The 27,874-nt window shown below is 46.4% G+C and overlaps 1 protein-coding gene across 4 annotated transcripts in view; it reads right to left on the bottom strand.

The window, feature by feature from the left end:
• TBCD (tubulin folding cofactor D) overlaps positions 1–27,874 on the bottom strand; it is a 2,839,019-nt gene that overhangs the window by 1,013,143 nt on the left and 1,798,002 nt on the right. For all 4 annotated transcript variants that reach the window (XM_069654539.1, XM_069654542.1, XM_069654540.1 and 1 more), the window contains exon 19: positions 2,967–3,052. In XM_069654539.1, coding sequence (XP_069510640.1) covers positions 2,967–3,052 — 86 coding nt within the window. The remainder of the gene's footprint in view (positions 1–2,966; positions 3,053–27,874) is intronic.

Raw genomic sequence — 27,874 nt, 5'->3', positions numbered from 1 at the left:
TTTCTTCTATAACGGTCTTGGACCTAGGGGCAGAAACAGGGGTCTTGGACTTTTGTTTATCTGAAGACTTCTGTTTTTCCCTATGTGTCTGTGGTGCAGAAGTAGGTTGAGAAGACTTTTTCTGCTGTTTACCCCCATATCCCCTTGAGAAGAAGAGTTTTTCCCTGATGTTTTCACCTTCTCCGAGCTTTGACGCCTGGCGTCGAGATTCGGGAGTACCCTCTCTTTCTACCGAGTGTGCACGTCGGGACTCGGAGGCAGACGCCGCGCGGGCTGCCGGAGCCGACTCCTGGTGTGCGGCCTGGGGGTGGAGATCGGACTAGTCTTCTGACCAATGTACCTCCGTGACTTGGGGAAGCGAGGCACTCCTGGCAACTGTGGATGGATGCCTTGTGTCATGCGGCGATCTCGACCGGGAAGGGCCAGAGGACACCGATTCCGTGGACCGCTCTCTTTGTGCCTCTTTCCGAGATCTCGACACGCGTGTCAAATGTCGGTTGGACTTAGAGTGTTTATGTGTAGTACTAGTGTGGGTAGAGCTTGTGTCGCCGGGTGTGTTCCCCATAAATGCCCTGCCGGACAATCTTCTAAGGTCGGGGACCTGGGTTTGGGCGCCTTTTGACACCTCTGTGCGCGCGCCGCCGAAAGTACGGCGTAGCTGTCATCACTGAAGGCACTCTCCGCTTCCATGGCCTCGAGTTGCCTGGAGTGGTGGGCCCAACGTTTGGTCGAGCCGTCCTTTAGTGTTTTCGCCTTGAACAGGCTACACGCTCTGCAGTTCACCTCGGGGTGATCCCTCGGCAAGCAGAGGTTACAGGTAGCGTGTTTGTGAACCCAAGGATACTTGCGGTTGCACTTGGGGCAACATTTAAATGGAGTGCTCGCCATATGCACCTATGGCAGCGGCCTGGTGTGTGTAGGAAATAATAATAATAAGAGTGTAGAGTATGTTTCCACCACCCACTCTCCCTACTTGTGGGGGCCGAGGCCAGAGGGCCTTCCAAGGCCCGGGCCGAGGCCAGCGGCCTTCTGAGGCTCAAAGTCCCTCGTGCAGCTCTCGACGGTTGTTTGTTCTTCGGACCGGCGTCGATCTTCGATGTCTCGACGTGGGAGTGAAAGAACTGGGAAATTAATATTGATTTTCTGCAAAATGGCTGAAAGCCACGGAACTCCACGCAATGCTTCCGACCAGTATGGGGGAAAAAAACAATCTGAGGGTCCTACACGCGTGAGGGATCATGGGTACAGTGGACGTCATATATATATATATAATAATTGGATCGCTACAGTGGGGATATGTGCAGGGACCAGACAAGCAAGCGTGATAAACGGGTCCCCAAGCCTGCAGCATAACAGCGGGCGGAGAGCCTGAAAGCGAGGAGACAAAGCTAAGACCCACCCACCGAGTCGCATCCACCACCACGGCGACCGCTCCCCAGCCAAAAGGGGCATCAGCAAGAAACAGCAGAGAGGGGGAAATGGCTCGGTCCGGGGAAGAACGACTCAAAGGTACACAGTGCCCCTAGGTCAGAGGGACCAAATAGGGAAGAGGCAAATCTAGGAAGCTACAAAGGGAGGCCAATACAGAACCAGCCAAGCCTCCAAAGCCACAAGGCAATAGAAACCCTACAGGGGTCAAAGACCAGTAATCAAACGCAGGGCAAGAAACCAGCAGAAGAGCAATAAAGGGTAGAAAAGCCAACCCAGACAAGACCAAACCGGCGCAGCACAAAACGCCAACGTGTAGGCCCAGTAGAACAAGACAGACACCGACGCAAACCCCACAAATCATAATTAACCCACGACAACAAGGGGATGAAGCCCCGATGGCCAGGAAGGTCTTCTGTACATTCGCAAAGAACTAGTATGTGAACAAGGACCCAGACAAAAGAAAGAACAGGGAGAGGACCATTGCACCAGCAGAGATGTCCAAAGCGCAGCCCCCCCCCCTGAAGAAAACAGAGCAGAAGCCTGAAGGAACTCTGGATTGCGGACGACACGACCTCGACAAGAAAGGGGGAACACACAAGTGAACCACACGACAAAGCACAGGGGGGGGGGGGAGTTGGGGGAGGGATGAGGGAGGGAAATGGCACGGGGAAGGGAAGGGAGGGAAGGGAGAAAGGGGAATGGGGCATGGATGGCGGGGGAAACATAGGACAGAAAAACACAACTGTCAAAAGGGGCACCAGACGGGCGAGGGACAGGAAATAGAGGACCATAGATAGTGGTAGCATGAACAAGTTAAAGGTCCTGACGCATAACTTTAGGGGAATGAACACCCAGATTAAAAGGAAAAAATTGGAACGCCAGGCATGGAGAATGAGGGCTCACATTCTTATGTATCAGAAAACCCACATAAAGAAGGGTGACAAAACACAGGTCAAGATAAGGGGAGCCTCACAAATCTATCAGGCCAACGCGGAAGGAAAGAAGGCAGGTGTGCTTATAGCTTTACAGGAAAGAGGTTCAGAGCGTACGGGCGGATAAAGATGGACACTACCTGTTTCTAAACTTAACACTAGAGGCCAGACAGCTCCCCCTAGCATCCATATATGCACCCAACATGATCACCATGACTGATATCAGTGCAATCTTGCATTCCAGACATTCTTAAATGTCCTTCATGAGTGCACACAACCTTTTTATCCTCAGAATATGCATTTAACATTACTCTGACACCTAAATCACTAAGTTAGTTTCCAATCCAGACCATCTTGTATCGCAAACAATTTACAAATGGCCACAATAATCAAGAGTACATGTCTATGCAAAGTAATGCCATTGTTTACTTCAATGCTTTGGATAAAAACCTTGGCCAACACTGCTCCCAATGATGTATTTGACGATGCCAATACCAATGCCAATACTGGAAGGCATTTAAGAGATCTGACACACAATGCAAAACACATATTTTGTTGTTTAATATAAACAATTTGTATTTACTGAAATGCATGCAAACCTACCTTATGTTCAAGTAACAATTTACTCTGTTACCGACAGCAAAATAATCAGCAACAGTTAGAATGTCGATTCCATGGGGGAATGTGCCCTGGTTTAATATAAAACACAACAACATAGTTGAATTTAAAGATAAAAACAATACAATACCTTAAACGTTGTTAAACCTAAACAAAAGGTGCTGATAAGACTAGCAAGGAAAGCTCACAGCACTCTGGAAATGGTTGTAAAAGTAAAACATGTTGTTCACAACATAAATATGTTTCCACAAGTTAGAATTAGTATTAGCACATGGAGTTCATTACTGACCTCTCAGCCAATCAGAATGAAGTCAATAACTACAGGTATTGACTGCATTCTGAACATTCTGTCGTCAAATGAAGACAGAGAAACAGTGCAATTTCCAGGCAATATTTACTTCAACAAGACACTTCCTTGTGCAACAGAACCTTTTTTTGCTGCAGAATCCTATTTAACACACCAAATAGAAAGTTACGGTATGGGAAAATGAGAGGTGTTTACTTTTACATTACACCTAGTGAATGCTTGTGTTAAACCGGCTCCATTTTTACCAAATTTACAATTAAATTAGTTGCATCATGAATACAAACGTGCCTTTTAAATACTACAAAATAAAAGCACATTTAATTTACTAACTTAGTTTGTCTATTGACTTTATTCACTACGAATACAACCTGTGTTACTTCACCACCAAAACACAAACATATATTGCTACAACCAATATGTGCTAATAGCTTTATAGAAAAACCCAAGAGGTGATGGCTGGAAGGTTTAGAATTAATCTTAACCTCTGCCATTGCTCTCGGCAACCCTTCAGACCATAGTTCTTCGACCTGCCAAGCCATTCCAAAAGGGGAAAGACCATATACAAATCAGGTTTGGTCCTGATGAGGATTGAAATGAAGCATTCCCCTAGAGATTGGAAATTGTATTTTGCCAAGAGAGGAAAGGCAACCTCTTGGTACTGTGAACATTGTGACTAGGGGAAGGGAGGCATCTCCCTAGTGAGTGGAGATTGTGTTTGCCAAGAGAAGGGTAACCTTTTGGTACTGTGAATATTGTGACCAGTGGAAGAGTGACATTCCTTCTGGTATCATTAGAGCACTCTGACGAGCCAAGAGAAGAGAAAGAACTTCTTAGCATTGTGAAAGTGAGAAAGATCAAGGGAAGAACCATACCCTTTTGAAACTGTAAAGAGCCTGAGAAACTCAGGGGAAGGGATTCATCTACTGGGACTTGCGGAACTTTGATTGTTTATTTCTTTTTGCACCTTTTGGAACTTTATGTTGGAACTTTGGAAAAGAGCTGTTGACGAGCAGTCGAAAGACCAAATCACTGTTGGCTCTGCCCAAGATGCTGCACAAAGGCAGGACAAAGCAGCTGTGTTCCTGCTTGCTGCCTCGCCTAGCATCCACTTTATGTCCTGATGATTAACCAAAGTGATGTTACCAGGTTGCTCCACTGGCATACATCTTCAGCTGCAGCTTGAATGCTTTCCCCACACCTTCTTGAGACTCTACCTCAAGCCTGTGTAGTGCAATAGTAAACATAATGCCGCAAAAACAGCAGTGCCTTGGTCATCAGCCTTAACCAAATGCAAAGCAAGATCCACTCGGGCACATGGAGCCTACCTTAAATATAGGCAATATGTTATAGAGCCAAGACAGGTGAGACCCCACATGCTGTTAGGATTGTAAATAGGAAGATGGATGAGGTAACAAAATAGCTGCACCATTAAGCCTTGACTTATCAGGCCCTAAAGAGTGTACATTTTGTGAGGTTGATAGATACATAACATGTCCAGTGTTCAAATCTGCCATCTGTATTTTTCTGATCAGCTACAAAGATGACAATTTGTTACTCTATTGACCCTACTGTAAATGCAACTAATGGCTGCGAATTGTGTAGCAAAATCTACTTGATGGAAACTAAGGTGCATGGATGGGCAGCAGTAGAATATGGTGTGGCTTGAGCAGGATCGCTGACCTGCAAAGTTGCTCCCACCAGCGAGCCATGAACAAATGGCATGTTGGTAATAGAGAAGTATTGGATATGATTATAGAAGTTGGTTGATGGCAGAGGGATTGGATTTGCATGCAAGCCTTTGTGTGTGGGAATACTTTCACCACCTAATGGACACAAACTGGTTCTGAGAATTATTTCTGTTTGCCTCAGACATTTTAGGGCTCATTGACAACCTGGATGTGTAATGGGATACAAACAGTGGTGGGTGCTGAACCTGCGGAAAGGTGATTGTGGGCACTGCAGTAAAGGGGATCTGCATAATTTTCTTAAAACAAAGGTTAATGGGAGGTATGGATCTCTCGTATAGTTATATAAGAACTTACATTAAAAAACATACTAATTCCCACAAACATCAGGATGTTAAAGTTAAAATAAAAAACCGAAAAAATACAAATTCTCGTATTATGGCTACCAACACCACCATAACCTGTCCCCAACCCCTCCATGAGGATGCATTTCTCATTACTTGACACATGGCTGATTCAAAACAGGCTACTTCCAAATGAATAGTTCCATGTATAGGATTTTGTATGACGCAGCAACAGGATCCCACTTGGGGGATTGTGGTGCACTCCATGAGGTTGAGGCTGTGTTTTTGCACGTTCCAGTTCAGAAAATATGTAGAGCAGCAGCAACTTGGGTGTCTCCAGCTATGTTTGCTAAGCATTGTCAGTGCTCTGATGCTACACCAGAGACTCTATTTGTGATATCTGCCATTCAGCATAACTCACTCTGAGTAGCATATCTTTTCCGCTATGTGTACAAAGGACACTGCATGCAAATGTGACGGGGCACTTCTAGGGGAATCTCTTAAAGGATAAAAGAATTTGTAGAGAAATTAGTATCCACTGTGCAGCACGGTTATTATCCACAGAAGTTACCCGTCATGTGGCAAAGCCTTCATCACTCTTCCACTTCTCAGTAACAATGGAATGTTTGTAGTAAAACTAGAACTACCCCAAAAATAAGAAAGACAGACCATTTGAGAAAAGGTCTACCCTATTATAAAATACTTCAAACCACTCAAAACGTTAGTAATTCAGCGCACTGTGCCAGCGTCTGATGGCATGGTATACTGAATTACGAGCGTTTTGAGCAGACTTTTAGCTTTTTATGAGATGAGAAACCTTGCACTAAAGGTAGCCACACAATTATACTTTTCAAGAATTAAATTGCTAAAGAATGTCATCAAGTTTATTAAAAAATGAGAGCTACACAAATTATAGAGATGTAGAACACCAGCATTGTTTTTTTTGACCCAGAAAATAATATGCCTGCTTGTCGGTCCCGACTAATGCAATATCAACTAAACAGTTGCAGAAACAGTCGGCCATGATGGTATATATCCTTTATTGATTTGAGATACCCATTTTTCAATGATTTTTATCATAGATTGCGTCTACTGCACTTACATATTTAGATATGTGTATAATAAAATACAAAATGACCAACGGAATGTATTACAATTAGACCATTTTATTGTCACCTCAATCATGGGACAGATTGGGGTAGATTTAGTGATTAATTCCCTGAAACTTCTTTACATTTCTTTAACATGTCTTTCAGAATTGTTAGGAGTGCGCATGACACTACTCCATCCCTTTTAGATAGGCGGCACCTACCGCAATCTAAGGTCAGTAACAACTACCAGGGAAAGCGTATTTCTTCATGAGTTGACTTTTGCACTTGGTCAAGTAAGGTGGGTCCTCCCTTCATATGTGGGGTGTGCAGTCAAACTAGGACAGGAAGTATTCAAAGCACTGCTGTGCTTGTGTTTAACTGCTCTGGTGGGCCATCAGTTCTGGCCATAGTTGCACAACACCTGTAAGGTGCCCTGGGATGCATGATAGAATGAAAAGATATTGCAGGTATTTCATCAAAAGATAAGGAATTTGCACCTGAAAAAGTAATTGCGAGAACAAAGGTTACCATGAAGTAGGTGACTTTTTAATAGAAAATAAATCTTACTTGGTAGTGCACTTTACAACACATTACTTTGAAGAGATTTGGCCTAGAATACCTGTGTGCTACATTCCAGGACTACATACTGTATTACAACGGGTGGAATCAAGGTACCTTTCCACAAATACAAACACTGCACATGATCAAAAACTGTTTGCGCAAGTGCAACCAGATTAGCTACATTGCAAATACATTCGCCCTTCCATTAACATGACTGTGCAAAGTTATAGTAATACCACCATCTGAACCTTGACAATGAGGTAATGTGCTGGTCCCAATTTTGGGGATATCTCCAATATCAGTGTCTGGTGGCCCGCCATGTCTACAAGGCACTGCTTGGTGGATGTTGCAATCCATTAAGGTACCCAGGAAAGCCTTTCAACAAACCTGGGCTCTCTGGGCATTGGTGAAAGTTGGCTTACTGTTTGCATGGGGAGCACAGCTGTGCTGTGAAGGGGACAAAGAAGATACAAGATTTCACTTCAGTCTCCTGTGCGATCAAGTTCCTAGCCTTTTTCTCATCCATCCAAGGAAAATGTTTGTGGTTCCTCATTGACATCACCTCTGTAATGCAATAACTAAATAAAACATGTGTGTGCAGTCTTTGCAATGAGGTCCAACCTTTCTGGTTCTAGACACTGAAATAATGCATAATTCTCGCCTCACATCTGACAGCAAAGGAAAATTGACTGCCATATAGTCTCAGAAGGTAAGGGTTAATGTCCCAGGAGCGGGCCCTGCACCAGGAGTAGCAGATCACATATTTGTGACTTGGTATCACAGCACGAATCGGAAGAACTAGTTCTCCATGTTCTGTTCGAGGACATGTTTACTCATTAACCCGTAGGGGGGGAGAGTAAGGGGGGGTGCTATGGTTATATGTTCACTTATGCCTTCACACTAGTTTAACCCTGTCCAAATAAAGAAATGAACAAAAGCCTATTTGTTACCAGGTAGTGCTTTGGAAACAATTTCTATCATTTTGTATTTGTTACAGACCTTAGCAATAATGCTTCCCCTCATAGTAATTGCTGACAAAGTCCACTTCTGCCAACGCCTGCATTTGTCTGCCTATTAAGATGACGGAGCCCTCTGTGAGGAAGTGCTTCTTGTCAATTTGTCGTCTCATATGCTAGCAGGTGGACAAAGATTTTGAAGTTTGTGGTATGATCAATGAATTTAACCTATTGTGCCCCAGAGCGGTTGTTTTGGAATTTCAATCACCGTAATCCTTAATGTCAGTAAAGTTCAACTCTATTTAACCACTTTATCATTTTGCAAATGGACATCTGAGCAAGGCCACAATTGTTATAGTATGACTTTAGGGCAGCATTTAAAAGGATGATGTTCCATTTATTTTCTCAGACACTTCCTCTGGTTACGGTTTAGCATCTGCACTGAATTTGATCCTTTGCAATCTCTCATGAGGATCAACATAATGAAGACCATCTTCCTCACATCAATCACGTCTGTACGCATTGCTCCAGGATTTTCAATCCTTCACGGCAGCTTAACAACTGATTGTGCACTGTGGCTGGATGACAGGATGACATAGAAAAGCAAGACCATTTTAGTTATGATCCATCTTTTGACAATCTAGAGCTTCACCAAGGGCCAGTTTCATCAGTGACTGCAAGCCAACAGTCTTTGGTGTGGCCTTTGAAAGAAGGACAATGAAAAGAATGGTATCCTAAAATGAAGGATACGCCCGTCCCCTGCACACTGTCATAGGCTGGTATTGCAAACAATTTAAGGAGTCAAGTATTTAGTAATATTGATACAAAGGACTATAAATATTGTTTAACAAAGGATCACTTATTGATTCAGAGATTCCAATAATTCAGTGAAAGATACATGAATAATCTTTAAAACAAAATCATCAATGTGTATTCTTCGCAGACGGCTCAACACGTTTCGGGAACAAATGCCTTCACAGGAGCAAATATATCCCAATATTCAAATTGTTCTCAGCCTACTCTATAATTTTTATTTTTGTAGATCATATTTTCTAATTATATATTCAAAACTAACAAACCCTCATAAGGTTGTCTAAATCGATTTACCTTGGCCAAGGTGGAAATAAAATCTTACTCTCTATGAATTATGCAATCAAAGGCCTCATTAGGAGTCCAGCGGTAGCTGTGCCGGTGAAACCAGCAGGCTGCCACCGGACTCGTGCATTTTCCCGGCACCTGGCTCCACGGAAACACCGGGGTATTACGACCATGGTGTTCCTGGAAGTCAGGCACTGGAAAAATGTTAATCCCCAGTCCCATTGAGTCCCATAGGACTCAATGGGAATGGTGATGACGGAAGCACCGGCACCGTTAATAACGGTGCTGGTGCTTCCCGGAAAGTCTGCGGGCGGCTGAGGTCTCGCCCGCCAGGTCAGGCCTAGCGGGTGGGACGCCAGCCGCCCGCAGACTCGGTGTGTGCTGGTCCGGTAACAACGGTGCCAGTATGCTTACCAGCTCTGTTGTTAAATGACCGGCACATTCATAATGAGGCCCAATGACTCCAAGTATAGAAGATAGTATTTATGAGCTCAAACTCAAAATGTCCATCACTGAGGAAATATACAATCTGCAGGTGTAAACGAAGAAAGTGATGAGAGGTAGAAGCTATAGAATGAACTATCAAAAAGATGTGAAACTGATGCTTATCTCCTTAGATGGAGTGTTCAAGTGTAATGGACCAATATGAGCGTAAAACAGTCAACCTGAAAAACTGTTGATGTGCAAAATCAGTAATCAATGTATCTTAGGTATCTAGTATCTGGTGGATATTAGCGTAAACAGATAAAGGTAGAATAACTTACCAAGATACAAAATAGATTATGGCACCTGGAAAACTGTGTCCGTTAAAGAAAGCGTGATCCCAATATGGCTGCTTTATATATTCTGACGTCTAATGGTGTAATACGGCATGATGCAGTCATGACATCATCACGCTCATTGTCATAAGGAGGGTGAGACTTCATATATCTTCTATTTGAGAGGGTATCTGAGGAGGGTTTGATCCCCGAGTCTTGGCGTTGTTCGATACTTGTTCCCATATACAAGGAAGGTCACAGAACATGCCCCAAGAATTACCAACTTTTAGCCATGTTAGACTCCACCGGCAAAATCTTTGCTTCCCTAATACTTGATAAATTAAGCAATTGGGTAGAGTCTATAGGCCTATTGAGCAACTTCCAAATCAGTTTTAGAGCCGGCTCAGGAACATCCCACTGCCTGTGGCTTTTTGACTATCTTCTGACTATCTTACCAGAAGGGCCAAAACAAAAGGGCAACCTGGACTATATGTTGTCATGATAGACTTCCGGGAGCCTTCGGTACAGCAAATAGGAGCAAGCTATGGGGCAAAATGAATCATTTGGGCTGCCCGTCGGATGTATTGTTGGCAACTATGGGCCTGCATGAAAATACTTCGGTAGAGGTGAGGCTGGACAGTAGGGGTATGGTAACAGCACCAATTAACACTCATCTTGGTGTAAAACAGGGGTGCTCACTGGCCTCTCTACTGTTCAATATCTACTTAGCTGAAATACCACATGTGCTTGAAAAGGTCCGCCAAGGATGTTGTGTAACAAGGTATATTGGCCATCATATACAGACGATTTGATCTTGTTCGGCCATACCTTTGCTGGTATTAAAAGATCTATGGAAGCACTACTAAGCTTCTCTAACGAACATGACCTAATATGTCTTTGGCTTCAATGGTACTGAAAAGAAGAAATGCACTACTTCTAAAAGCTTGTAAGTCTCCGATCTGCCCCCTCCTCTCCTTACTGGTGTGCTAATTACACTCATCTCACTGAATTAAGTAGTTACCATCCTGTTATCAATACATTGGCTCATAGTTTTATGACCGCCCAAGGCTATATTAAAATGTCCCCTTCCCCTGTGCTGCACAGGTTTGTTCTCTTGCTGCCAATTGGCAAACTGCCACTGCTAACTGCCATTGGCACAGAGCAGGGTATCCCGAAAAGAAAGGAGAATCTGAGGATCATATGGTGTTATGGGAAAATTGGAGACCGCACAGCAGGTCCTGACAGAATGCAGGGAGCATGGACCCGTATATATAAAGTTGCTGAGCCTGTTTGTGTCTGACAGGAATAACATCAAGAGTGATCCTTTCTGGCTTTACTGCTTGAATTCGGGGCACAAAACCATGCATATAGCTCTGTTTAACATCTGGAAGGCCATCCTAAGGCTGGGCAAAGGGGGGAATAATGCTTTGATTATATAACCAGCTTTCGAGTTGTCAGTTGTCTGTCTAATTGTATTTTGCACAAACTATCCGACTGTATAATGGACTCCATCCTTGACAAAAATGTGATAAAGTGGGCAGTTGAGTTAGATTCTAATCCATACTTGAAGACTCAAATTAAATTGCAAAATTATGTAATTTGATGAGATGGAATAAATGTATTGTCATGATGATATTCGACACATACTTGTGATTTGATAGTTGTACTTATTACTTTTACTCATCTATTTATGTGAATTTAATAGGTCTGAAATTTGTCATTTTATGAGCGTTATGATAAAGCTCTTTGAGCTATAAACATAACAATAAATTCATTATTAGAACGACGTATCTGGATTAATACCAAACACAGTATATTTATGGCTGTTTCTTCAGCTGGTGATTTCACAGTAGCCTCCCTCATATAGGCCACCCCTGGAGTGGGAGGTCAAACCTGGGGATAGATAGGACACTTTCTGGAAACAGGATAGCAGTTCTATTATGTAAAGGGCAACTCAATCTATCTAGACTCTGGAGAAATGTGGACCCTCTAAGGAATCCTATCCATTTGCAAGCCCTACAGATCTCTTGTACAAAGAAGCGACCATGTAAATGTAAAGAAGGCGGCAGCATTGGGTTTTACTTGAATGTTGCTCCTTGTGTTCAAATATAACTGGGGACTTCCATACCAGTCTATAATTAAAGAAAATAGATGTGTTTGTGAGGTTTATTCTATGCAGGACGAAGACAGTCCACTCAATCATGTTGTTCTCAGGTGAGGGGAGTTAATATCATCCGTAGATATCACAATTTCCTACATTGACATTCCTTTGACATTTTTTCTGGTGATCTCTGCAAGTTTATGTTCATGTTATTCAGCTCAAGATCAACCCACCTGCTGCCCACAGACGTATTACCCAAAGTTTCGTGCTCCCTTGGTGGAACTTTTACATGGAACATACAGTTTTAACAAAACATATTTATTTATATCATAAAAGAACGAACAATAGATAAGAAATCAGATTTGATAGAAAGCAGTGAGCTTCTAACAATACAGTGAGTTCAAGTGACATTCTGACCAGGTTCAGGCGGGTGTGGGGGAGTTAATGGACAAGTCACCGGGGGGAAATACATGGATGGACATACATATATTAAGAACAATCAACATTAGACATTTTAAAGTGCAGATAGGCAGTATGGCCAGCTGTGTTAGGGATAGGACCATCCTCTTACCTAGATGATAGAAGAAAATGGCCCTCTAATATTTAGATATTCATGCATATGGAGACAGTTGTACATGCTTTAGAAGGTTTCTAATTGGTCATTAACCAGAAGTAACTTAATCTTCAACACTCTCAGATGCTAAATCTCGATGGCTGCATAATGGGTATTGAAGGGGATTGAGTATCCCTTACTTCTTGCGAGATTTGGGCATTTTACTATATTCTAGAACACTTGCTATTGCTATATAAAGATCCTGTTTATCACCTACTCAGAGTTCCAGGGGACATGGTGGCTTCTGCATTAACAATTTAATGGGTCTGTTTACATTTAATACTGGGTGCACCATTTCCTAGATCACTAGTTCATGGATTCCTAGGATTATCATCCATTTTATCATATCACTACAACTGAACCAGCAATTGCAATGGTTATTGGTTCAGAAGTAGAAGTCTAAAGGATCCCCCTTTGGATCACCCAGAATAAAATATTTACAGAAGACCAGGAAAGATTGGGGACATACTTAAAACTCAGTTCAGAGTTGTTTGCCTCAAGTAGACGCATGCTGATGTCAAAAATGGAGGTCACGATCAGCGTATTTATTTTACGGAATTTACCTCTCGGTAATGTTCTTTCTGATGGATGTTCCTCTCACGGAATCCTGAACTAGGACGATCCTATCCCCAAGACAGCTGTTCTTGGAAATTTTGCTGCCACCAGGGGAGGTGGCTCCGTCCTACGCCACAATGCGCCCACGGCGAACATGACATTGGGGCCAGTATATATTGATGCACTGCTCCCCGTAGCACTCACTGAGGGACAGTAGAACTGATGATGTACTAGCTTTCCTTTAGAAGGGGTAAATAGGCAGGACAATGAGGAATCAGTGGAAAGAACCACCAGAAAGAACATTACCGAGAGGCAAGTAATTTGTTCTTCTGACGGATTCTTTCCTCAAACAGATTTCTCATTTATGATCAACTCCCAAAGCAGCATATAAATCTGGTGGAGGGAGGAGAGCAGGGACAAAACCTAAACTAGAAAACTCTGGAGGAATGCGCTACCAAAACGTGCATCCTTCCCTGCAAGGGAATCCAAGCAATAATGCTTAGCAAACTGTCCAGAACAGGGACCGCCACCCTCGGCAGGGCAGAGGTGGCAGCCACTCTGGTAGAATGGGCTCTGAGCACCTCAGGCACATCCTACCTAGCCAGATCGCAGTATTCTGAAATGCAGAGAATTATCGACCTTGGCAGGATCGGTTTGGTCACAGCCCTGCCAGCACGAGCACCAGCGTAAGCAACAAAAAGTTGTTAATCTTTCCTAGCCTCTCAAGTCAGAGTCTTGTAGTAGCTGAGGGCCAGCACTGGGTCCAGCTAATGGAATCGTTCCTCTGGCTTCAAAGGACGAAGTGGAGGAAAAAACACAGGAAGATGGATCTTCTGAGAGAGATGATGATTTGATCTAAAACCACTTTTGGAAGAAAGGAGGGCCTCATTCGTAAAGTCACCTTCTGTTTGTAGTAATCCAAATAGGGAGGTTTAAAAGACAACGCCTGGAGCTCATTCACCTGTCTCACAGAAGTGATGGCAACAAGGAAAATCACCTTAAGGGTGCGGAATCTAACATAACAGAAATGAAGGGGCTCAAAGGAAGCACCCATAAGGAAAATCAAAACCACATTTAAATCCCATGCCGGAACAAACTGGTGTGGAGGAAACTGGTTACACAATGTGAGGGGTCAGTAATGCGAGGCAGACAACTGCTTGTATTATTCTTAGAATTGTGCATTTTATTGAAAGAAAAAGGTGCAAATAATTGCTTGCTAAACCTACTCTATCAGGGGGTTCCCTACCCAGTCTAATAACCAAGGCAATCACTCCTAACAGAAACAAATAAATGAATAACAAACAACCAGCAATTTGGATGACCCATACCTGTCCTGGGTAAATCCTTTCCCTGGGATTATTCAAAGTAATTTTCCCCAAATGTTTGAACCAGTTCTTGTAGGTTCCAAAGGAAAACGTTCATCAAATGAAAAACCACTGGTAACAGTTCTTCAGCTTTCAGTTGAAAAGATCCCTTTCCAATTCTAGCCAAGGAAATAGCACTAATGGTAATCCTGGATATCTTCCTTCCAAGATTGCTTTGACACAGTTCAGAAAATATATTAGCCACTTCTTCTTGTCTACAAATGTTCGTAACCTCTGCAGTATCTTTTGAATAATTGTCAGTATGCTTCTTCTTGGGTTGTTCTGCTCTTGACAACCACCCTTCTACTACTGTTACTACGGAAAACTGACTCCTTGGTTCCAGATTATGCCACTACTGCAATCAACTTCAATTTGACACCTACTAACAGTATTATACAAAACCACAGTTCTGGTACTTCTGCATCAGCTTTATGTATGAAAATGGCTAGGCATTTAAAAGACAAGACACTTCGACCTCTACAGGTAGGCAAGGCACACTTCTTTCCTATATTTCGAGAAAAGGGCAGGGTCTTTGTCTCTTCCGTCTGCCTTACTGCCACAAGTAAAACGCTTCCAGACTGACTTTCTCCCGACTTCAACAGTCTCGGCATTACAGATTAGTGATTCAGTCTTAACAAGCACCCAGCTCCCTTCCCCAGCTTTGCACACACCTTCTTGGTTCCAGTAGCTACCTTGAAGTTGTATTGCCACACTTCCAACTTCAGATAAGAATGTCTCACCTGTATCGGAGGACACTGGACCTTTAACAACTTTGCCCGTTAGCTGGATTGATTTTAACAGGATTTGCCTCTTAGCTTGGGTAATGGCTTGTTCTTCCTTTTATCTACTCCAACTACTTCTGCTTTCAAGGTATATTTGTTATTGGTGTGACAATTTTCACACATGGAAGCACATTTCTTTTTAGCTATACGCAACCACTGTTTAGGATAGATTTTCAACTTTAAATGTCTGTAGGGATTTGCATTCCCACAGAACCATTTTCTTCTTTGGTTGGGAATTGGGTTTTACAGAGACTTTTGAAAACATTCCCCTTCTTTATTGGAGACACGCGACCACTCCAATAATAAAGTTGGACTACGGGAAACTAAACGCTTTTCTTTACATTTACACGCGATCACTATAGCTTTACTAAGAGTGTGCATGATACATTTCCATTGTTCAGAACAGCTTTCACAATGACAAAAACTCGCTTCTATTGCGACACAAGCCACTTTAGAGCTGGTAACAGTTAAAGGCAAGGAGTTAAGCGTGAACCTGGATGCCAAGCTTTACTCACCGGCTCCAGGAACACCGACTGTAGGCTGCTTCAATTTACCGATTTCTGCTTCTACGACTGTCACACTTGGGACCCAAACCCTTCTGCAACACGGATGCCTCCTGTCCGGCCATTCCAACTGGGAGTCTCCGGCACTCCTCTGGCTTGCTTTGGGCTCTCGGGTTTCAGCACAGTCACAGCTTTGAAATCACCAACACTAGGTGCACCTGGAAAGACCTTCACTTACAGCACTTCTGTCTCAGTGCAGCTTCTGTGCAGCTGCTTCTTCTTCTTCTTCTTCTTCTTCTTCTTCTTCTTCTTCTTCTTCTTCTTCTTCTTCTTCTTCTTCTTCTTCTTCTTCTTCTTCTTCTTCTTCTTCTTCTTCTTCTTCTTCTTCTTCTTCTTCTTCTTCTTCTTCTTCTTCTTCTTCTTCTTCTTCTTCTTCTTCTTCTTCTTCTTCTTCTTCTTCTTCTTCTTCTTCTTCTTCTTCTTCTTCTTCTTCTTCTTCTTCTTCTTCTTCTTCTTCTTCTTCTTCTTCTTCTTCTTCTTCTTCTTCTTCTTCTTCTTGCCTTCCAGCTCCAGCTTCTCTCTGTCTCTCAGGTAGGGCAATTGATTTCAGGTACAGGCCATTGCTGTTTATTGCCGGACCCTGGCAAAGGCTGTTAGGCCTAATTGCCTGTCCTCTACTCCTACATGCTTCGGCAGCCCTCTTCTTTATCTCAGTGTAGAATTCTGGGACATGTAGTGCATATTATTAAAGAAGGTTTTTCTACTTCTTTAACTTGGCAAAAGGCCATAAAAAGGGAGGGATTATGGGGTAAGTTAAAAAGGGGTTCCTCCTAGCATTTCCGGTCCGATTCCCCCCTCATGTGATCCTCCTGCAGTACACCACCTACAGAGTCGGGATGAGAAAGTGCCTGCCTTCCCCTGGCCACATGAGCAGGGTCCCAGACCAGGTTTCTGGGGAGAATCCCTTCAGGTTCTTCACATATCCTTCCCCTAATTCTGCTGGTTTTCTCAGTCTATAAGGGAAATCGGGAAAGGAAATCAACATTCCCTTATTCTTTACCTTTGCGATGTTCTATCAGGAACCAATAGGGCTGTAAATCTAGAAAACAGTGCATGACCATCATTCATGTCTTTTCTTAAACTCAACCATTTTAACGGGGCATGATCAGTGACCAACTTACATTTTCTTCCCATTAGAAAGTATCTTAAATGATTTATGGCCCAAACAGCAGAAAAGGCATAAGATAGAAAATGTCTTGAAACAATTTATTTGGGGTAGCACAAGGGCACAACTTGAAAGGGTAGAATAAGTCGAAGTCTTTTAGGGTGCCATCTGTTCGAGAAATCCCCAAATAGTATTTTTGTAAAGCTCACAGTGCTGCCAAGCCAATTGCAGTCTCCCAAGGTTTGGACAATAAAAGTTCTCTGGTATTCCTTGATGTACCTCTGATCGACATAGGATCAGATTGGCTGTGACTGGATCCTCTGCTCGCAGCCAGGGCCAGCTGATACAAGTCCAACACTGTTTTATAACAGGTGCAGCCTGCATTGGATCTTTCACTGGCTGTTGTTCTTGTGTTCTAATCACCTCACTGTCTAGAGTCATGGTAGTACCGCCCACAGCCCATTCTCTCCTAACTTGATGCCTGACAATGGGCTTGTTGCTAAGGGACTTTGCACAAGGCACTCTTTTATCCTCTTCCTTCTCATTTCCTCTTGCTTTATCTCGACACCTTGCCCGGGGTTGTTCCTTCTTCTCTCCCAGGCGTACCATTTGTGTGTGGATCAGGGCCTCAATACTGATCTTACAACTCTTGTCAGAAATAAAGTGTCTGTTCTCCTAAACACCCCTCCACATCTCTCTCTGCCACCACCTCTTCTGCCCTTTGATACTCCTCCACCGCCCACTTTACTTCAACTACTTGGTCCAGCACCACCTCTCTCCCTCCCCACTCTCAAACCACCTCCTTTTACAAAACTCTTCTCCTACCAACTCATCCCAACCGCTCTCATTCTCACTCTCCAAAAACCCACACTAAACTACCCTTTTATTTAGGTTAGCTCCATCCCCCTGAACAGTGATCTCAGGAATGGTTTCCATGTGTGCGTAATTATTGATAGTAACTTGAGATGGGTCAGTTTTTAATATACGTTTGATGCCAGTTGTTTCTGGTGTCCCACTTTGCCGGGAGCAAGGATTTATGTAGCCCACATGCCACATGCCACTGTGCACTGTAGTTTGTGTGGAGACTGCAGAGTATCACCCAAAGTGTGCGGACAGTTGGTTTTCTGGCTGCAGGGTTCCTGCAACACTGTTTCTGACTTAGTAAGCCAGATGTTTTGGTTGCCCAAGTCATAATTTTCCTGAATGGCACAATAATGATTTCCCTACCACGATTCTTGATAAACAGATTCCAGACTCTGGGTGAATTTCTCTTGGGGAAACCATTTAAATGAGTAAAGACTAACATTTTGCTTATATAGCAATCTCATGTCTCCAGCTTGTAGTGCGAGGAGGCTACTCAGTTATTCCTCCGCATACCACTCCCTGGGGACAGAAACACACTGCTGGTGGTGGTGGCAGCCCCTTTGGCTAAACCCACAAACCCAGCAAAAAAGAAAAGCTGGGGAATTTTGTAACAGTAGAGTACAGTGGTGGTGGCACACGTATGCTCTCTTGTGTGGCTACTCATACTGTTAGGACTATGACGAGAGAGAGTGGGAGTCTGTGGTAGCAAATTTCTGTACAGCATCCTAACATTGAGATTATTAGCCACATCCACAGCCACTAGAGACATACCTCTGCTGATGTTTTGTATTTGAACTTTATGAAACCTCAAGAATTGGACTTGCAGGCTCTACAACAAAGGCTCACTGGTCTTTGTATACTGTCTGCATTCAGCAATTTGTATTTTCTACTTTACTGATCTCTCCATTAGCCCACAAAATAGTACAATGCCACCTAAGGCCTCAGAAAGAAAATATTTCCATACTTTGGCATGAAGGTAATAAGAGCCATTCACAATTCTTCGAAGCACCTTATACATGTGATTGAAGCCCCAGAGGAACAGTAAAGCATCTGAAACAAAGTTTCTTGTTCTGTGTTTTCTAGTTATGTGACTCGTCACCTCTGCCTTACAGCTCAACAACAAAAAAAAGGAAAGACAGTAGGTGTGCCTGATGAGACCATTCAAATAACTCCTGTTGCGTTTTATTGTTGTACAAAGCCTGTTTTGAGGCTGGGAAGATTTGGGTGAGGCTATAAAGTATCCAAAGCATGCCTTGACAAGGGTAAGCACAAGTAGGTTGCTAATTTAATCGCTTTAGAAAGGGAACGCTGCATATACAATGGCATAAGCCAGAAGGACCCCTCCGTAAGTAATCTATATTGAAACAATTTACAAAACAAACAGTATGATACATAATACATGAAAATCCCTTCAAATTCTACTTAGTTATGTTTCTTTTAACATTATACTTGCCAAGAATTAAAGTGCGAGTGTTACATGCAAGAACCTGTATCATGTAAAACTACACTCTGCTATCAAATGTCCCTTTAGCTGCAACACCGCAGTTCTTATTTCACATTGACCTATGCATTCTCAATAGCTTGCCAGAGTGATGTAGTGATTACACTCCTGTCCAAAAATCTGTTCAAGGTGCATTCAGTGAGGAATGAAGCTGTATGGGGCTTTGCATGATGCAACACCTTCACAAGCATGTGAAAACATTAAAGGTCCAATTCATGGAATCAAATGCAGAAGTAACGCAAGCGCTGTGCACCGAGAAGGAGCGTGAGCCACGCATGCGCCAGCCGTGGTCAAAGCAGCAATTGTGCAGCACACGTTTTCATGCATTTTCCGAGGCATCAGTAGCTGTGGTGCAATGAACATCAAGCAGTGGCAGTAACGCCCCCAACACGCACCAGTGCGCAGGAAAAAGCCAGTGAAATGCCAAATACGGCGCATGGCCACGCGCCATCCGTGGCCCAGCACACAGACCCCCACATCCTAATCGCGTGAAAAATCTGTGCGCACCCCGGTTGCAGCAGCCAATTCGCATGGAAAGGCCAGCACTCACCCTGCCCGCACTCCAGCGTAATTGCATACCCCGGTTGCACCAGCCAAATCACGTGGAAAGGCCCGTGTGCACCCCGTCCGCACCCCAACGTAATCGCATACCCCGGTCACACCAGCCAAATCACATGGAAAGGCCTGCGCGCACCCCGTCCACAGCCCAGCTTAATCATGTACACCAGTCGCACCATCCAAATCGCATGGAAAAGCCTGCACGTACCCTTCCGCATCCCACTGTAATCGCGTAACCTGGTCGCACCAGCCAAATCGCATGGAAAGGCCTGCGCGTACCCCGGTCGCACCAGCCAAATCGCGTGGAAAGGCCCGCACGTACCCCTTCTGCACCCCAGAATTATCGCATACCCCATTGCACCAGCCAAATTGCATGGAGAGGCACACGGGTATCGCTGCCAAACCCCAGCATAATCGTGTACCCCGGTCACACCAGACAAATCGCGTGTTAAGCCAGTGCAATACACTCACAAATCCCCTGGAAGTAGACGCCTCCTGATGGGACAGCCACACCACAGCAGCCATCAGCCGCGAGCACACCCCGCAGGCAGGCCACACCACATGGGACCCCCATCACCTGTTACTACACCCTGCAGGCAGCCCACACCACATGTGATTCCCCCCATCACCTGTGACCACACCCTGCAGGCAGCCCACACCACATGGGACCTCCACTTCACCTGTGACCACACCCCGCAGGCAGCCCACACCACATTAGTGGAGAAAAGTCCAATAACTCCAAATAAAAGATAAAATTAATGAAACCTACACCTAAAAAACTATATACATTGGCAGCAGGCTAGTCCTTCGACTCACCATATCCCCTCAAAGTCTTGGCCAGGGCATCATCCAAAACTGCATCCACATCCCCTAGGCGGCCTCAGCTCTCCCCTCGAGGGCTTGCAGTGACTCCAACATGCTACCCCGATACTCCCTGCAAGTCTCCTCGAGGGACCTTGGCCCGCCTCTCTGCCTGACGCAGTGTATTCTCCGCCCTGGCCATGGTGAGTCTAGCCTCCCGTGCCTGCTGCCGCTCTGCTCCCATCTGCTGGCCAAAACGCTCCAACACAGAAGACATCCTTGTTGTAAGGTCCATGTTTGCCTCCTGCCTGATGGACGATACTTGCCACTCTTCCATTGGAAGCCCCGAGTACCATCGCCTCCTACTCCGAGCCTGCTGCTGCCGATAAGCCCGGTGCCTTCGCATCAAGGACAGCCTCCGGGATGATGACAACCCCTGTGGCTGTCGAACATGTGCCCTGCTCTTCCTCCATTGCCACATGTCCTATCGTCGGATGGATCTCCGTGGTGACCACCTCTGCTGATCATCCTTTGACTTACGACTCTGGCAGGGATGTCATCTCCACCAGACTGGCCGCCGGGGTTAGGACAGGTGCACAGCAGGCCTTGGTAGTATCTGGGCTGGAAGACGGCAGGGAGGACGACTGGCGCACAGAGGAAGACGACAGGTGGGTGGGGGAGGTTCAAAGCAGTGGCCAGCACATGTATCCAATTTGTGACCAGAAACGGAGCTAGCCAGTTAATTAGGCGACAGACCTCATTGTGATGATGTGCAAGCCCCGATTGGAAGCCTGCACATCATCACAAATGGTGCCTGTACGCCTCGTGATACCGGCTAGCAACGGTTCCACCCCGTCACAAATTGCTTCATCCGCAGGTATTGGTGTATCCATTTGCGTGGATACATCTGCCACCTGCGGATCGGTCCGGCCTGAGGCATGCCCACAGGTGCATACTAGTGCAGTCGCAGTTCCAGGGACAAGATTAGGCACAGGCCCCTCCACGGTGACCTGCACTGCCTCCGGCCCCTGACCCTGGACTGCACCAGTCACACCTACGTCATCACCCCCGCCGGGCCCCATGTGCTGGCTGATGCGGCTGCCTCCTCCTCCTCCTCCACGTCCGCCAACCTGGATGCCTCCCCACCGTCTTCTGCATCGGATGGCCCCTGTGTGGGCTCACCTGTCCCTCCCATTGCCAAGGAGCTCACAACCAACTTCACCCTCTTGGGCCCCGCCTAAGCAGCTGCGGCCGTTGTCGCGGACGCGGCACCAGTCTCCTCGCTCCTGGAAGATGACAGTACCTGGGTGTATGACTGGGCCCTGCGCCTGTGCCTGGTGGAGGCATCCCTGCTGCCATGCTCCACAGCACCGTCTACACCCTCTTCTTCCATCGTCGCTGTGGATAGGGAAACATAGAACACAAAAATCAGACTACTGAACATGTGTGTGTCTGTCACAATGCAAATGTACATCAGTGGCACTGTCAAAGGTCACAATCATCATCACCGTCCACTACACACAGGGATGTGCTATTCACCCACATGCACAATCATGTTCGCCATTCACAACAGACATTCACATCCTTGGACAAGGCAATGCGAGCAACTAAACATTGTGTATTCAGCTCACACGCATTATGGGACATACACATCTCATTCACACACATCACCTGACAGTCATGAAGCAGGGCATGGAGCTATCAAGTCAGAATGCACTCGAGTTCAAATTGGCAGCGTGAGGCAATCACACAATCAAATGCTCAAGTAACATACATCCCGGAGTGTTGGCCAGTCACACACTCACTACTCAGACACATGCACATGTACACCATGCATGTCCATGATGTTGCCAAAAGCACCCATGTGTCACACCTCTCACATGCCCCAGTCCAGACAGGGATGCAAACATGTGCACGTCGTTACATGCTGGTGCGCATCATGCATTGCAACACAGACACCACTGATGAGGCACACACTTGAATGGACTCACATGCAGCAGTGTCTGGGACATGCAAAGACATCTGTACAGGAGGCATGCCACACAAGGCCAAGGCCAAGGTGCACACTCCAACCACATGTCAACATGCACATGCATTATGGTGGACAAGAACACATGGACACTTACCAGTTGACTCCAGGCGAAGCACCAACTCCAAGACCTAGGTGTGCAGCACTGGGTAGAAGCGCTTCAGGACCCGCATTTGGTCTGTGGTCAACCAGCCCTGGCACCCCCTTTGGTCATCACCAGCCCGGAGGAAGCGCCAGGCCTTGTTGTGGTTCATGGACTTGAAGTCTTCCCAAGGCTTGTGGACATGATGGTAGTGGCGGGGTGCCACCTCCTCCGCGTTGATGGTACCCACGATGTCCGCCCAGATCTTCTGCCATCCTTCATTGCCGACTTGTGATAGTCCTTGGAAGAGGGCATCATAATGACCCAGGATTTGCACCACCAGGGTGCGAACTTCCCTGGATGAGAAGCCGACAGCCCTCTGCCTTGTTGCCAGTTGGGGGGGGGGGTGCCACTTCCTTCAGATGGTTTGCGCCAGACAAGGCAACCCCCGAGGCAGGTGTGGGTGGGCAAGGTGGTCATGGGGTAGGGCTGTGGAGCGGTGGTATGGCAGGTCGGGAGTCTCCTGGATCAGCAGAGGTGGTCACATCGACAGAAACACTGGCAATGGCTGTACAGCAGGCCCTAAAATGCAGGGCACACGGGCAGCAGGCACACAGAGTGGGCAGGCAGCAGCAGATGGCTCGTAGGAGGCAGCTCGGGGCAGTTGGAGGCAGGTAAATTGGCTGGAAGGCAGGAGCATGGGTCTTCCCTGTCACTTGCGTGGCCAGCCGGAAACTGACTCCGCACATGGAAACAGTGTGTTAGCGCGAAATCAGAGGGAAGGCCCTAAGCGCGTAACTTACGTGACATGTGCTGAACGTTGGGCGTGGCATTCAGGATCGGGATAAAGTAGTGCGTTGGAGAGCATCACACGCTTGCCGAGTTATAGCGGACAGATGTGTGGACTTGGTTTCCATGCGATCTCTTCACTGCGTGCAAGCCTTTTCTTTTGGTGGGGGATTGCGCGTGTACTTTTGAGCTGATGGTGAGTTGCGTACGCATTTTGCAATCTGTGGGTGCCCCTGTGTGTCGCGTAATCCCTTAATTAACATCACTGTAGCTTACTTGTCCTTCGCGTACGTATTTTTTGTGTTGCTGGGTGCCAAAGCGTACTGCATTAGGTTTTTTTCTTTACATGTGGGCTGCAGAGGGGTCGCGTACACATATTTTTCATATTTGGGGTGCCTGTGCATTACGCGGCCCCTTTATTTTTCCCCAGGGGTTACATCGAGCCTTGCTGGGGCACACTGGTACGTTTGACATCATGTACACTGCCCCCTCACTCAAATTGCCCAGGAAAATCGATAGCTGCACCTCCCATTGCACCAATCCATCTGTGCCATGACTGGGAGGGCAACTAGTGGGAAGGGAGGCAAAGGTGGCCGGGGAGGCTGAGGCACCCGAGGTGGCGGAGGTGGTCGTGGTGTCTGGGCCCGAGCATGGAGAGCTATGCCCCCCACCCAACAGGGTCAGGAAGCTGCAGGGGCAGCTGTAGCAACCACCACCCAGCCTCCGGTTCACACAGCCATGGCTGTGGTTCTCCCTGCCCGGTCCCCGGAGACGGAGGGGCAGATGCTATCCGTGCATCGAAGGGGAAGGGATATGCTGTGCAGCATCATGGCACCGGCACCCAGGGTCAGGTTCAGCAGTGTCACCTGCTGCAGCACCCGCCAAGGTCAGGTAGCTGCAGGGGCAGCTGTAGCAACCACCCCCCAGCCTCCAGGTCACCCAGCCATGCCTGTGGTGCTTCCCGCCCCGGTCCACGGAAACGCAGGGGCAGATGCTATCCGTTCATTGAAGGGGAAGGGGAATGTTGTGCAGCGTCATGGCACCGGCACCCAGGTACAGCCACCTGCAAGGGCACCTACAGTCACACCATCAGTGTGTGATGCCACAGCCCAGGCCACCAGTGCCCCAGCCCCTACTATCCCAAGTGGTCCCAACCACTCAGGGCCTGCACAGCCTTGCAAGAAGTCAAAGCGTGCAGTAGGCAAACAGGCTCAGTCCCAAGGCACGGCACAGGAGACCTGTACATCGAAGAAGAGGAGCTTTAGTGATGAGGAGCTCCAGGTCCTCATGGATTACATGCAGGAACACGTACACGGCATGCTTGTGCGGGCAGGGAGCACACATACGCCTGCCCAGCGTATGGCTCACTGGCAGTGTGTCGCTGATCTTATTAACGCTTTGGGCCATGAGAGGCGCTCAGCTACTAACGCAAAGAAGCATTGCTATGACCTCCGGCGCCAAGCCAAAGGTAAGATGGGTGCCATCTACGCCTCTTCTCTAGTGACTGGAGATGGGTCATCAAGAGAGGACAAAGAACTCACTCAACAGGAGGAGATCATAGGTGCTTTGATTGATGTGGAGCAGATCCAAGGCGTGGGAGACCTGCCAATTTATGAGGGAATGTCTGGTGAGTGGTGAGGCGTATGTGTCCAGGACATGAGTATGTGGGTTGGATGAAGTGTGTTGGTTGTCTGGCAGTTCTGGCTGCATTTGCATGACTGCAATGGTGAACCATGTCATGGTGGACAGGCATGTGCTTGTTGACCTGCAGACTGCATACACACAATGTGCTGCTCACCGTGACAAACCCCATCACCACACCTGCTTGCTCCTTCCATGTCACTCTGTCCAGGCTCTCTTTGCCCTCTTCCTGCTCCAACCTGTGATGGTGAATAGCCTGTGACAATCTTGCAATCCACACTTGCCTTCTCTCCGCACATCTCTGATGTCTCTGAGAGGTCACCCTGCCAGCTACACCTCCTCAGGGGGATTCCTCCTTTCCCTTTCCTTTCATTCCCCAGTAGCTCACTGTCTCCATGTGCAGGTGATGAGGTACTGGATGCAGAGGAGGAGGTGGAGGAGGAACAGGATAGTGAGCAATCACCAGTGGAGGACGTGGTGTGGCAGCCCATGAAGATCCACTGGTGCTACAGGCCATCCTGGCCCTGACTCAGTCTGAGTTCGCCTCCGAGGAAGCCTTAGGCTCTGGTGGCTCATCAGATATGGATACCACTGTGCTGTTGCGGGTGAGTGCATCCACTGTGGGTGCTGTTGCATCCCAAATGTCTGGAGGGGGGGGTAGACCCCTCACAGGGCTAGTGTCAGTATGTCCATCTGTGGTGGTTACGGTTGCAGGGTCACTCTCCACAGTATTGACTCCTGGTCCTGGGGCAGCAGATCAAGGGAGGGATGCAGTCCTGCAGCCACAACGGTGTCATCACATCAAGGGCCAGGTACCCTTGGCCTAGGCAGGTGTGGGGTCCGCCAATGAGGTGGCCGGGTGTTAGCTGGCAAGACTGTATGGGAGCAATCCATGTATGCTGTTGCACAACAACAGCAGGCTGCTTCACATGAGATGTTGGCTCAGGGCATGGATAGGGTGGCCAATTCCATGATACACCCAGCAAGACAGATGGAGCACCAGCAGCAGGCTTTGCGGTCCACATGCCGCTCACACAGGCTGAACATGGTGGCCAGTAACAGGAGCTGACGGCAGAACCGAGTATAGGTCCCTCAGGGTTACACTGACTGCACTCGAGGCATCCAGCAGTAGACGGTCTGAATCAGATGCAAATGATGTCTCGAACCATCACGGAGGAACTGCGTGCATACCGTGAGGTGATGCATGGAGACCTCCAGGCCATCATGTTGCAGATGCAAGTATCTCAGTCCCGCATGGCCACTGCCATGGAGGATCAGATCAGGGCTATACGTGGTTATCCTCCCTTTCAACTACCACATTCTGATGCAGCAACAGAGGGTGGCGACAGGTCTCCCACTCCATCATAGCCGTGCAGCCCATTAACCCATGGAGGTTTTTTTTAATTTTTTTAACATCCACACATGTGGGTGTTGACGTGCACCTTGCACCTCCTCCCTCCCGGGTGAGCCCACCCACCACCGCGGTCCACTATGGTAATTTTTGATTTTTTGTATTCGTTTTTGGTCTATTGTGCATTTATATGACAGTGTGTTGCTTTGTGTGGCAGCCACGGTCATCCACTGTAGGTTATTGCCTTGACTATCTCCATTGTTGTTAGCCTTCATGCTGTATGTGCTTCCCTTACCACCTTTGGTTAGCAGTGCCACATGAATTTCGAATAGTGCAATTTTGAAGGGTGGCATGTGCAAGTCACGACACATTGAGGCACATGTGCATTTGGGTATGGTCACGGTTAGACAGGTTAACTCTTGGGTCCTGTGTTTCTGGTTTGTTGTACTAGCCAATTGATGTTCCTGTGTACATGATTATATTGATGAGTGAGTTATTTCTGGACTTTTTAGGTTGATTGTTGCACGCTTTGTGACAGTAGTGTTATGTGTTGGCCATTTATTTCTCCGTTTGGACATTGCATGCCATGGCATGGCGTGTGAAGCATGCAACATGAAGTGTGGGAGGGTTTAGGCGGCATACCAGCATTTAGATGTGTACTTTGTCATGGTGTTAGTGGCATACTCCATCTTTCATGTGCTCCGTTTGTGTACACCAGATTGAGATACTTAGTACTAAGGTACTAAGGGATGCACACAATGTAGCACTTCCGAGGACACATTCTCAGGGTGTTAAGGTAAGGTAATACTCACCCTCACTCACAAATGTATCAATCATACTGCTCCGTCATACTTATCAGAAACCATAAACAGGAAATCCTCGCTCCGTCCAACAAGAAGCCAATATGACAACCAACTCCAAGTTCCCATCATAAGAAGAGCCAAAGCTGGAGGCATTTGCTTCCCACACATAGCCCCCAAGCTCTGGAATGACCTCCCTTATCTCTCTCAGAGCCGAACCATCCCTGCTATCCTTTCGTAAATCCCTCAAAACCAAGCTCTTTACCTAACCTGCTCTCTCCACCCCCACCTCCACCTCCACCCCTACCTAAGCTGCACCGCAAACGCTCTGTTGACTGAAACGTAACAAAATACAATGTAACCAAGTAACGCTACTGTAAACATAATGCCTTGTAAATAATACCTTGTATGCATAGACTTTAAACCAAAATGCCTTGTACCCTAATCAACCTTTCCTCTCTGTAACCAGAGAATTGTCTTTTTACTGTAACAGTGCCACAATGCCCTCGGGCTGATTGCGCGCTTTAAAAATCTGAATAAATAAATAAAGGTTGGGACAGGTGATTGTCCCTTTGTCATCATCGATTGTCACCT

This window comes from Ambystoma mexicanum, chromosome 3q (genome assembly GCF_040938575.1).
Source record: "Ambystoma mexicanum isolate Mex_15411 chromosome 3q, UKY_AmexF1_1, whole genome shotgun sequence".
Lineage (NCBI taxonomy): Eukaryota > Metazoa > Chordata > Amphibia > Caudata > Ambystomatidae > Ambystoma > Ambystoma mexicanum.
The sequence above is the reverse complement of the archived record's forward strand: the minus strand, read 5'-3'. Positions and strand labels throughout refer to the sequence as shown.